This window comes from Parasteatoda tepidariorum, chromosome 1 (assembly GCF_982258835.1).
Source record: "Parasteatoda tepidariorum strain Cologne lab strain chromosome 1, Ptep-v5.0, whole genome shotgun sequence".
NCBI lineage: Eukaryota > Metazoa > Arthropoda > Arachnida > Araneae > Theridiidae > Parasteatoda > Parasteatoda tepidariorum.
The window spans coordinates 3,183,769-3,197,817 of record NC_141755.1 but is presented as its reverse complement, the minus strand read 5'-3'; the positions used below and the strand labels follow the sequence as shown (position 1 = coordinate 3,197,817).

The following is a 14,049-nucleotide window of genomic DNA, read 5'->3' as shown; positions in this document are numbered from 1 at the left end:
TAAAATGATTAAAAAAAAAAAAAAAAAACAAGATAAAGTTATTTTACAGTAAGCAACACTGCATGGCAAAAAGTAGAATTTGAATTAACAGTTTTAATCCGTTTATGATCAGGGTGAAAAAGAAAAAAAAAACTGTTTTGTAAAAACAGCTTTGAACCATTAAATATACAGAAAAAGTCTGAAAATAAAAATAATTAAAAAAAAAAGGAAATCTGTATTTATATTTGAAAGGTCTTTTTTGCAAAAATCATTATTATGACATTATAAATGTACCTGAATGTTCAATATCAGTTTAAAGCTAACGATATGTAACTACGTATTACATTGGTGCAAAATATCGAATCTCCAGATTTTAATTTTCGAACTATTTATTCAGTTATAAGAATTAAAAAAAATCGAAATGTAATTTTAAAATTAAAATGGTGGTGTACCTGTTTGATAGGGTCCATTGAGATCTCTGTTTGGGTATCCTAAATATAGAGCTGATTGTTCGAAAGCATAACCCAAAGGAGTAACATGGGGTGGAGTAGATACGGTTAAGTGACCACCAATTCCATGGTAACCTAAAAAATAAATAATTAAATCACTCATCACATGCTGCAATAACAATAAAAGGCTTTTTTCATTTTCAGTTCATATTCATACCTTCAAAAATAGCTGCTTTCTTGATTGTTTTTTTCCTCTTTTGTGAAAAATGTATAGAAGTAGCATATTTTTTTGTACATTATATGTCCCTTTTTCGAGTGTATTGCACAGTTTTTTTTATTCAATAAATAATCTTTATGAAGGATACTAGTTATCGTATGGTTTTTCAGAAGCTAACTACAATTTATGTTCGTGCATGAGTGTAGGGTCCACATATTTTAAAATTTCTTCAAACATTTGTAATCGAGTAAGGATGCAAAAATGGTTTGAGGAAAGCTTAATTTAACTCATAAATTTATCAGAATATGTGAAAATTGATAAATTTAAAAACTTTTAACCCTTTGCTGTCGAAAATAATTTTTGTTTTAAGAGCATAATATACATGATAATAAAGAAGCAATTAGTAAATTAATTAGTAAAATATTATTAGAAAACTATTTGCATTTTACTAATTATTTGTGTCCAAAACCTGTCAATTTGAGGGAACAGTAGTGTTCATGATAAGTATCATTCTTTCTTGTGGTGACTGAGAGTAGACTTAAGACTAGAACGGATAAAAGCTCTTTGGTGGCTGACAGTATTAGTTATTCGACTGGAATGGTAAAATCTTTGATGGCTGAGAATAGTCATACGACACGAACGGTAATATCTATGGTGGCTTAGAATAGTTATACGACTGAAACGGTGAAATCTTTGGTGGCTAAGAGTAGTCATACGACCGGAACGGTAGAATTTTCGGTGGCTGAGAGTAGTCATATGACTGGAACGGTAGAATCTTGTCGCTGACAACAGACATACGACCCCAAAGAGTTAATATTTGTGCCATAAAAATCAGTTTAGAAATAAAAAAAGATATACTGATTTTTATAATCACACAAATAAATTTTTTTTAAAAATTTTAAAAAAGGTTTTGAGTTTTTAACTGTTTTCTTATGTATGTCTGAAAAGTTTCCATGAGTGGCACATTGATGGCATCACATAATATGATATGGATTTCGTTAATAAAAGTTTTACCCGAAGGGATACTGTTTTGATAAAATATAACGCTTTTGTGGTATTACAGATCTATGTATTGTCTCGAAGCATTTCTAAACCACTGCTGATTGCATAACAGAATTTCCATCATGCCATTTTCATTTTCAATCAGACTATTAAAATTTAAAATATGAAGAATGTATCCTAACCACTGTAAGCAGTTTCCGGATTTCGATTGTCTTCCGATTTGAGAAAATAGGGAAATACTTCGTTCCAACTCCATCCATATGCTCCATAATTTGCCCACTGGTCATAATCCCTCTTGTTCCCTCGAATGTACAGCATATAGTTTAGAACACTGGAACCTCCAAGTACTTTGCCTCGAGGCCAAGGCATGCGCTAAAAGGAAAGAAATTAATTTAACATACATAAATATTTATCGTAACAGATAGAAAACAATATATAATGTACAAAAAAAGAAATGTTAAAAAGGGAAAAAAAACAACCGTTTTTGTACTATCATCATCTTGACAGGACTTGTCTGGTTTTGCCTCTTCTCTTTAATAATTCTCATGTTAATTTTTTGTAATTCTATCAATTCGATAATACTATTCTATTCCTATTCTATTATAATATTTTGTGTCTCAGATTAACACTAGAAAGACTGAAATATCTATATTACCCAAAAGCAGTCAAAACGACTGCATTGTGAAAGAATTACTAATGTAAAAACAAAGTTGTTTAAAATTAATTTTCAATATTTTTAATATTACTTTCAGTTATATAACAAGTTATTAGTAAATATCAACAACAAAAATAATTATAAAAGTCACAAAATTGGAAGAAATTGTGTCATTATATACATCATTGTTTTTCTAATTGAAATTAAAAAGCCGTCAAAATGACTTCCTTGGGCAATTTAGTGTTAATGATGGTACTTGTTACTCAGGTAATGATGGTATTGTTATATTCTGTGTCTCAGATTAATGATGGTACTGGTTTATAGTATCTAAAAGATTTACTGTCTTTAACTTTTTTATTCACTCGTATATTTTTTTCCCACTTTACATTATTCCCGAAAAATAACAAAATTTTCTCTTGAACTAGTTTACTGTTAAATAAAACTTTAAAAAATCAAATCTTATATACTAGATGCACCTTTATAATGTGAACTAATAGGGACCTAAGACCGAAAATTCGAAAAATTCAAAATTCCAATATCAACAGACAGAAAGAATGTTTTCAGAAAGCATCGTTTTTACGTTCGATATAGAACAAAAAAGGAATATTTGAAATTTTAAATAATTTGCGTGAAAAGGTTTCGAAATTTATGACCGATTCATTCTCTTCTACACAAAATGTATGAGACATAGCGAACGAATCACATTTTCAATGCATTACTATCCGTACCCACGTGATTTTGTCGTCTTTGCTATATTGTGAGATTTAGTAGAACGATTTACAAATTACAAATTCTTTATCAGAATTGCCCTAGTTATTTTGACATTGTATTGCGATTCATTCTTAGGTGATTTATCAATTATGACAATGAGTCATTATCTTTTTCCACGATATCTTTCTCGCGACTCAAATGCAATTGCTAGTTCCTGATTATCCTGGTTAGCGAGGCTCTACAATGTTTGCATCCCAACAATAAAAACTTTGTACCTGTTACGAGATATCGAATAATGTCCAATGTCAGCACAATTAATTGTTGTTCCTAATGACACTCGGACAAGCTCAATGCTCATCCGCCCTGCGAATAAATCCGGAAGGAGTGCCTTCTATTGGACAAGAAAGCAGCACTGGGGTGAAAGTACGACTTTAGCTCAGAACTTTCCGGATAGATGGCAGTACCATTCATTCGAGAGATCTCGTCCCCTAACTTAGACATAAATTTGAACCAGATCCCTATACTGATGATACTGCTCAGTGATTGACCACAGGACTCTCGATTCCGCAGATTTTGCGAGCACATATATCGCATGTACTCGGTGGATCTTAGCAGCTTTCAAAGATCGAACACCGGCCCCTCTAGATAGAAGTCCAAGATTTTAACTACTGAGCCTACACAATTTACAATATTAATATGTTACTTGCATTGCCAACTAGTCCAAAGCAGGAGTATTTCTGTGGAGTGGTGTGATATTTCCAGTCATTTCTTGTCATTTGTAATTGAGCAGCAAGAATTGGCACTTCACTTTTTAGTTTTGGTATTCCACCAGCTTCTAATAACAGAACACTGATGTGTGGATCTTCAGAGAGTCTGTTAGCTACAACCGCGCCAGCCGATCCACCTCCAACTGCAAAGGAAGACATCTATGAGTTATTTAGAAGCCATATTGGTCGGAAGTAATTTTAGTTGGAAGAACATAATACACATGACAATAAAGAAGCAAATTTCTTTTTATAAAGAGAACTTAATTAGTAAAACAGTATTTGAATTTTATTTGTATCCAAAACCTATCAATTTGAGGGAACAGTATTGCTCGTGATAAGTATCATAAGACTAGAAAGTAAAGTTGATGACAGTATTAGTCATTCAACTGGAATGGTAAAATCTTTGGTGGTTGAGAATAATCATACGACAGGAATGGTAATATTTATGGTGGCTGAGAATAGTCATACGACTGAAACGGTGAAATCTTTGGTGGTTGAGAGTAATCATCCGACTGGAGCGGTAAAATCCCTGGTTCTTTGGGGGCTAGGAGTACCTCTTGAAATCCGAGTGCTAAAGAATGTCAGAATTTTCGATTTTTACTTAGAAATGCGTATCTTAAGAAAGTAAACAGATAAATTCAATAAAATATTATTTTTTCGAAATATTTTAATCAATTAAATTTAATTAGTATTTTTTTAGTTATTTTCATTATTGCATAAAAATAAGTTTCAATTTTTAGTATTTTTATGCAAAATGTAGGATATTTTTCTAATGTATTTTTTCACATTTGGGCAATGAAACAAAGTCCTTAAAAATTCTATAAATGGTAGCAAGACTCATAAGATATATTTATTATGGTAGTAATTAACACACAATTTCAAAAAAACTTTGGTAAATCGTTGACGCTTTTCCCCAAACTGTTACAAACGCCGAAATGAAGTTTTTACTTTTATCGCCAAGAATTGGCTTAAGCATAAGCAGAAAATGCATAAACAGAAAATCGTAATTTGAAAATTGCAAATGGTTGAACATATCGTGAAAAAAAAACATATATATAAAAAAAGCAATAGCATGCCTTGCCGACTCTCGTCTTATTACACCTACAGATTCATACTTTATCCCCTCCCAAGCATCGCCAATGTCGTCGCATCTACTGTGTAATGGTATACTAGGATTAGGCCAAAATATAGAGGAGAATTCTCAGGCTTTGAATAGTTTATTTTAAAGTTAAAGCTAATAAAAAGATATTTAAACCTCGATCATTATAACAGTGACATCACTTAGTTCACTTTTCCTTTAAATAAGATAATATTTTCCCGATATATTATGTCCCTTACATTTTCGTTAGTTATGATAGTTAAGGGAAATCATTGTATATTTTGCCGTAACTTCATCGCCACTTTTAAACATAAAAAAATCATTGCCCTCATTTATCATTGTTTTGGGTTATATAACATTCGAAAGACTAATAATTATATATTTTTTTTTTAAAAAAAAACTTCTGTTTAAGTTTACTACCACTGGAAAAAAAACTTTCACACAATCCTCAAATGTTAGAGGGTATTCCTTTCTGATTTAGTGAGTTGAATTTTGGGAATTTTGGGTATTGTATATAGCTTCAGTGCTATTTCTTAAAAATTCATTTCACGACTGGATAGAAAACGTCTTATAGGAGAATGAACACGTTTTTCTTATAAACGATATTTATTTCATAACTGGGAAACATAGAAAAATAAGTTCCATTCATTTTATGTGAATCAATCGTTTTTGAGTGTAACTTTATCTAAGGACAAGCATGTGGTTTTTTCATAAATTTATTTTTCCTTTAATCTCATCCGATCTTAAATATATTCTATCAGGATGTGTTTTCCTCACAAAAGCTTGTTGAGTTTCTACTTATTCAACGAGCAAAAAATGTTTTAAATTAATTCTTAGGAAATAGTCACGCCTATGAACTGAATTGCGTGAGCTATTTGAGAATGGTAGGTTTTATTTATTTTATTTTGCGATGAGATGGCGTGTGTACATAAATGTATCGCTAGATATCGACATTTAAATAACAGAGGGTGAATTAGATTGTTTCTTACAAAAGTTATTGTTTACAAGAGTCCGGGAGTTTACCAAAAATTTAATTTAATCTGAAATTTAATCAAGATACATTTTTATGTTATATAGGTTAGTAACTTAACTCTGAAGGATATGAGGAATTAAATAAGATCGCGACAGAAAAGTAACAGTTGAGAATCTATGTTGCAAATATTAATGTAAAGGAGTCGTGATGTTAAAATTCATATTCCCTTATAATAGAAGAATGTTATAAAAGCTGTAACTTAATTCTAATGGTCCTACATACATAAATCAGTCTCATACAGTGTTCATTCATTTTTCGAACAGGAAAGTGAGCAATGAAGGCTCCAAAAGGGTTGGCTTGGATTTAAAAAATTCAAGGGATAGGGCTCATATAAGAAGCCATATTTTCTAATTATTTAGCTAAGCGCTTGAACTTGAAAACATTCAACTATCACTATGTAATAAAAATTAAGCTTTTAGTTACTGCACTCTGCATTTAATGAAAATAAGAAAAAAACGTAGTAAAGCGTCTATCTGAAAGGAAACAATACAAAGGAACAGTTTTGTAAAAAAAAAAACACTGTTTCCTTTGATAAAAATGTTGTTCATATATAACTCCAAGACGTGCAATTGCAAAATATATCGAAATCACAATTGACTAGATGTTTGCTTATAAAAGTTCTTTTTGTCGTCAAAAAATCTCAATCTTCGAACCCCTGACGAATGTTCATCCTGTTCACGAATCTAATGAGACATGCATTAAAACTCGTGATTCTCACATGGGTGTTAGAAACAAGGCATGAAACATATGTGCTTCAGGTTTGTAAGCGTTTAAGTATTAAAAAGAAATTATGTACACATTTTTTTATGACTCAATGTTTACAACTCTAAAGCACGTCTTACCATTAATGAATGTATTCATTCGTTTGACTGCTTATTAAAAACTTTTTTGTTGCTGTTGTTGAAAACAACATCACTTGGGGTTCATGAACTTTAGGTTTCATTAAAATAAATTTTCAAAGTTTATCACAAAAATTCGTGTAAATTGACTCCAGATGCAGGTTTACGCATGCAAAAAGGTCAAAATGCAAATCTAAGGAAGAAAGGCGGAAATCGGCAGCAGGTGGTACTTAGGTTAATTGCGAGGGAGATCTTTCAATAAATTTCACAGTTCCGCTTTTGCGATCAGCGAGAAGTGAGACTATCAGAAGGGGGTAAGACAAAAAGAGCATTTTCTCACTTCCAGAAAACTAACATACGATTCGATTTAGTGGTGACATGATAGCAAAAGAAAAGAGCTTATGGGTCGAATGTCACCAGGCTTTCTATCTAGGGCGTGTCACTGCCATTGATGTAGGGGAGGTATACCGTGACCGCTCTCATCATTTCAATACTGATTACGTTCAGGAATAATATGGCTAAGAATGGTAAATGGAAATGATTTTGCGATTTGCAAAAGCAATTAAAGCTGCTTTTGTAATTTGTTATTAAACACCTCGAGAAATGAAAAAGCGTGGAATGTAACAAAAGAAAAAAAAAATTTTTTTTCTCCAAATGGACGTAACTATTCCGAAAGATTTATTTGGAAATAAGGAATAAGCTACACTGTTATTTATTGAAATAGATTGGGTGTTTAAAAAAGACCGGGCGAAAAGGAAGCAAGTAGAGTTAACGTAGATAAATCTTTTCCCCAATAAGTAAAAGGATCGCAGTTATAAATGATATCGGTTAATGTTGGTCCTGGATCCAGTATTAGGAGAAATTTGCCTTCGTGGAGGATTTTTTTATGGAACTTACCCGCATTTGCGTTACATGGGAAGGAAAAACACGAAAACCTCCGCGGTAAACCTGACGACAAGGGGACCCTAACCCATGATCTGTCTAGTACTGAAGATATTTTGCGCTGTGGTCGAAATAGCTACTACCGAAATAAAATAATTTACTAAACGAGCAAAATGAATGGAGAAATGGCACTAATAATTCATACAGGAGAAAAATAAAACATCGCCTTACTATTATTGACCCTAGTGATGCTTAACTCATTTTGATGATTGGTTTTAATTGAAATAAAACAAAATAAGCTATATATTAAAAAGCAAAATTTAACGAAGAATTGGTACTCATTCATTTAGGAGAAACTTAAAAAAAATCACTATAGTATTATAGATGCTTCATGAGATGCTTGGTAATAGGAGCTACTGATATTAGTCCAGTTTTAATAATTACAAAATATACTATTATAGGTACAAAATGCGGTAGCAGAATTTGCGGAGTAAATATGTGACATTATCTTCATCAGGACAAATTTGTCTGCGACCTGAGCGTAGTTAGACTGAGGTTGTTATTGTAAAAATTCAGGTTCATCTAACAGACTTAAAGAAAAATTTGCAAGTTAACATGGTAATTATGCATAAAAATTAATGTTGTGTAAATTTAAGTCGCAGTTTATTCAATGACACCAGAAATGAAAAAAAAATTCCCTGTACAGTTAAGCCTGTCATCAAGTAACAAAAAAAAAAAAAAAAAAAAAAAAAAAATCAGCGCTTGAATTATTATTAGAGACATGTTTAGTAATCCCTCCCCCATATGTTCATTTGCTTTTTAAAAGCAAAAAGAAAACTTTACTGAAAAATAATCTACACATGTTGTAGTAATCTGCAGCGCCCGTTGGAGGTTTTCGGCTGCCGGGGTACAAAGTAATATATTAGCATATTGGGTTCCCATTAAAACTACACCATTACTATGCAGTTTTAAAACATACTGTGAAGTTTTCTACGGTCCCTACTAAACGGATAAAAACAAAAGAAAATCTCTTGATTGTGTTGAATTTTGACTATCACGAGTTGTCCTCAATCAAGAGCATCAGGTCAAATTATACTGAATACAGTCAATATTTATACAGTTAGGAGGAACTACTGAAAAAGTGTTCTGCTTAATCTAACAACGTACAGCCAACAGGAAGGGCAAATAAATAGATAAAATAATAATAAATAAATAAATTAATTAATTAATTATTCTAGCTCCATTTTGTGCTGGAACAACGCTGCCAAATGATGTCTTTGCACATCATTTCGTAGCGTTCGATCCATACTGATCATTCGCCACCTCGCCAATTGCGATAGAATCGTAAATTCGGACAAATATAGTGTACTTTGGTGAAATTATGGATGAATGATTTTTTCTGCTGTGAAAGAAAATATATATATTCACCTCGATTTTGAAAATGACGCCAAAATGCATTTTTCTGAAGAAATGTATTTCTTGTTCGATTACAATAATATCTGTTAGAAACGTCGCATAACCAATTAGAATTATATAAAGTTCTCCAGGTAATGTAAAGCAACAAGGGAGATGATGTAAGTATGAAAAGAAGTACCGTAAAATACAGGTGAGCCGGTTCGTTGCCGGATCACACGATATCGAGGAGCGAAATTTTTCCTGTAGTTGTCAGTAAAAGAGATTAAGTAGAAGCCAAGATGCCTATTATCTGTCAACTATTTGTTACAAAAAATTTGTTTTCATATGCTGTTTATTTAAATAAAATAATTGTAAAAACTGGAACGGTTGCTAAAATAAAAAAATTAAACTTTAATTTTATCTTTATAAATTACCACTCTTAAATGACACATAACCACCGCCACTCTGCTGGCAATGAACGTGTTCATCCTCCGCCGAAATTTCGATCAAAAAAATCTCTGTGAGTAGTATAAAAATCTATAAAACAGAAAATAAAGTAGAATTAAATGATTTAAATAACTCCTCTTCTACTATCATCCTTTTTTTTCTGAATAATTACGATTGTGACAGCAAAAATAAGTGAGATAGTAAAAAAATTTAAAAATACAAGACTTAAAGAAGGGAACGAATGATTTAAAATGAAAAATATTAATCGAAAAAATAGTCGGAATCTTAAAAAAAAAAAAAAAAAAAAAAAAAAAAAAAAAAAAAAAAAAAATCCCTCATGTTTATGTTTTAGTTTAAGTCTAAGAAATTATCAAAAATTAACCTTAAACTATTTCTTTTCTTCAAAGACGATAAACAACCTTTTACGTTCATTTATATTCTCTCCCCCCAACCCTAAAATGACTTTTGATTTGAATTTCTATTTTTAAAAAAAATAGTTCATCTTAAAATAAATTTGTATTTTGGTTTGACACATACAAAAATTGATAAAATTTGTCTTTGATTAAGAATTTTGAAATTCGTCTAATACTTTTGATATTTGGCTAATAATTTAAAGTTCCTAGCGCTAGCTTTGTTGATTACTTTACTTCCTGTTTTCACCCTCTACCAAAAACGTGTGTTCAGCTAGTATAACATAAAGGAAACCATTTTTATGTGAACTACTTGAATTTTGTTTCAGTCTCAAAAGTTATGACAATTGCGATAAACCATTTCTGCATTGTTAGACTAAAAAAAAAAAAAGTTTTACTATCCATTGGTAAAATGGGTCTTGGTTTGGATTAGTTAGCGGCTTCGCACTTTTCAACTACTATAATCAAGAGTAATAGTCAGCAGTGCACACGCGTCGTCATTGCATGCGTTGCGATGGCGACAGCAGCTGATTGATAATTTTTTTAGAATTCATTTTTTCACTTTTAATTTTGTTATGCATTAAGTGGGTGAGTTTATTTTTGAGATATGGGACCAGAGAAATCCCATAACTACTTCTTGAGTTGTGAATAAAAGAGAATTTCATCATTTGAACGATATTTTTGCTTTTCTTGTTTTAATTAAGAATCAGAAATTCTAACCTACTGTTCAAACTGGATCGTTTTAAGTACTAATTCAGGAGAATATCGCTTATAAAGAAGGTTCAAACTGTTCTCAAAAGTTAGAGATGAAGCAACAAAAAAAAAAAAAGAAAAAAAAAAAAAAAAAAAAAAAGCCAAAGAACGTAGACGGGAATACCTTAAGCGTTACACACAAACGTAAGAACGAAAGGATTCCGTTCGCAAACGCATGCGTGAAGCCCGTCCCTCACAATAGTACTTAAGTGGTTGAGAGAATTAAACCCTACCGAAGAGCGAATGGCGTCTCTGCGTACCCCTTTCATGCAAATACGAGAACTGGGTGTTGATCACCAGTTAGGGATAAAAGGATCCATTGTCAACGTACCCAAAGACTTGCACAAGACCATAGACTGTCTTCCACTCAACATAAATGATTCATTCACAGTTCATGTAAAATTGAAAAAAAGCCTAGTTTTCAAATCATATTTCATGTATGAACTTGTGAATCCGAACGGGTGCAATATGCAGCTGACAATTTCCTACAAACACCATTGTACCCATCCGAAAATGTTAATATTGATCTTGATTGGATGCTCAATGTCTATTCAGTCATCAAAAGAATTTACACAGAATGTGTCTGAGCTGCATTCAAATATGTCTGCGAAATGAAGTACCGAGCAGTTCAGGATTAACAGTTAAAGATGTCCAAGATGAAAACACAATAAAGTTACCTTTCCACAAAAAATTCGACAACAACCATTTTGTCAATGGGTTATTTGTGATTCCCTTGCGGAGACCACAATTTTTTTATTTTTTACAATTTTTTTCTCCTTTTTTTATTAAAAAAAAAGAGGTAATTTGAAATGTGTAAGTTCCATTGACATGTAATTTAGAACACATAAATGATTCTCCTTACATATGTTTGTTAGGAGTAGAGTTGATCAGTTATTAAAACTTTTTCAGCCAAATTAAAAAGAAATTAATTGCATGTTTTAATAATGTTTCCAAATGTGTTGCAAATTGCATGAAAATCAGTGTTATGCCCAGTGCATTATTTGTCCCTAAGTTCATTATTTACAAACACTAAGTGCAATAATAATAATAATAATAATAGTTTGTAGCAAAGTTATGTATTTTTTTTCAACTATACAGGGTGTAAAAAAAGTTTATAATCTAGATCATAAATCTAGAGGAATACAGATCAGATCGGTAAGTGAAACTTTAAAAGCTATCCAATGATACTAATCTCGATCTTTCAACCCCAGTCCCGCGAGTGGAGAGGAGGCAGCTTTGAAATCTTAAATATGAGCCACTCATTTTTATTACAGATTCGGATTCTCCAGATGAAAGTAAACCTACTTGAGGTTAGATTTCTGACTTTTGCTTCATAAGTGACAAAAAAATTAAAAAGGATATAAATTATTTAAAATGGTGGTTACTCGTGACCCATCCAATAGAAAAAAAAAATTCGGTATTTGTTTTAAAAAACAAATCTATAAATTTTTTTTCAACGTGTCTATTTTTATCTTCTTGATCCGATGGGTCTCGAGTTGATGGATCACAGCTTTTTCCCTATTTTATTTTCCTCGGTTACAGCATCATCCGTAAGGCAAAATGCATAAACCTGCAACTCAAATGAATTAATTTTTCCCCCGGAGAATCCGAAGCTGTAGTAAAAAAGTAGGGGGCTTCACACTTAAGATTTGAAAGTTGTTCCCTAGGGCCTGGGGGTGATAGAATTCACTTTGGTATGTTTGCATAACTTTTAAAAAGTATTGAATGTGACTATTTCACAGTTTACAAACGTTTTTCACATCCTGTATGTATGTATACAGGGGGTGAATAAATTAGATCATGCGATTTATCATACTTATCAATGACATTTAAAGCTTTTTAGAGGTTTAAGAGACCGATAATCAATTACAAACGGAAAATAATGTTTTTGAACACCCTATGCTAAAAAATGTAACAATTATTTTGGTTATTATATGTAGTAATCGCACAAAATTTCGTAAGCATAGGTTTAATATTTATAGAGATAAGCACACTTTTATAAAAAAATAAACTTCTTTGTTTTATGTTTTTTTTTCTCGCTACAACCTTAAAAATATTCCATAAAATGTTTAGAGCAGTTTAAAATTAAATAAAAATTTTTTGTTTTGAAATTTGAAAAGAATTCGTTGAAAACTGCGTAATATGTAAGTAATTGTCTTTTATAGTGCGTATGAGCTGGAAAAATTTTAATTTGTTTTTCTTAATTTTGTAGCATATATCGTCTTTTAGAACTAATAAAAAAAAAGCTTGATTTGAATATCTTTAAAATTTAAAAAGTTTCAAATCAGTTTTCTAGTATATTACGTACTTTAAAGTATACGTACGTTGATAAAGATTTTCCACAAATTTTATTCTGTACTATTAAACAAGATTTACCAAAAATAGGGATCATCTCTCATAAAAGCATTTTTTCTTTTGCATGTTTTCGTTCCTTATACAATCATATTTCGGTGTATGAAAGTTTATTGTAAGCAGGATGCGTAATCAGATTTTTCAAGAAAAAATAAGCACCTTTTAAGCACTTTTTAAGTACTCAAAAATATTTTTAATCACTTTTCGAAAAAAAAAAATTTATAGTTAAGATATATGCAGTAATAATTTTTTTTTATTTCTATTGTTTAAAGTTCTTAATTTTTAAACATAAAATCTACAAAATTTAAAAACATCTTCAAAACATTACATAGTCATTATAAAATAACTAGTTTCTGATAAATATTGCAGAAAAAATTATGAAAATCATGCTTTTTTGTAATTTATGACGACAATCGAAACTGCAAAGAAAAAATCTCCTTTTGAAAGATAAAAAATTAAGCACTTTTAACAATCCACCAATAAAAAAAGCGCTTTTAAGGGCTTTGAAAAAACTTATATAAAAAATAATCACCTTTAGGCACTTTTTAAAAATGCTACGCACCCTGGTAAGGTATTATCATTTGTTATTTAATTTTTTCTTATGATCCATTAGTTGGCCTTAAAACGAATTCGAGTCGGGTTATTTTGCATAATCCATAACCCGCCATAAATCTATCGCTCGCTATAGCCGTGATTAAAACAATTCGGTTTCATTTTCATCATCAAGTTTTTTTAATTAAAGTATAAAATTAAAAATCTATAAGGTAATAAATATTTCTTAATATATTGCGTGAAAAAAAAAATAGAATGGACTTACCAACTATGTAATCATATTCCAAATCAATTCCAATAGTTATAGGGGGCACAAAACTATTATCTGAAAATATATATAGGAGTGCAAGAAGGGAAAATACAGAAGGAATAAAAGATAAAAGCGTTGTATCCATAATTCAGATTACTTTCCATAATCCATTAACTGTTCTGTAACCGTTTACCGGCGCTTGTCATTTCTAAGAGATGGAAAAGAAGGAGTTTATCATAACCATAACGTTTAACTTC

At 31.0% G+C, this 14,049-nt stretch overlaps 1 protein-coding gene across 1 annotated transcript in view; it reads right to left on the bottom strand.

The window, feature by feature from the left end:
* Positions 1 to 14,049, bottom strand: part of LOC107451282 (glucose dehydrogenase [FAD, quinone]) — a 39,506-nt gene extending 25,457 nt beyond the window's left edge. Inside the window, exons 1-4 of the mRNA XM_071180252.2 lie at positions 13,808 to 14,049; positions 3,721 to 3,923; positions 1,830 to 2,019; positions 432 to 563 (exon numbers count right to left, since the gene is read on the bottom strand). Coding sequence (XP_071036353.2) covers positions 432 to 563; positions 1,830 to 2,019; positions 3,721 to 3,923; positions 13,808 to 13,937 — 655 coding nt within the window. The 5' untranslated portion in view covers positions 13,938 to 14,049. The remainder of the gene's footprint in view (positions 1 to 431; positions 564 to 1,829; positions 2,020 to 3,720; positions 3,924 to 13,807) is intronic.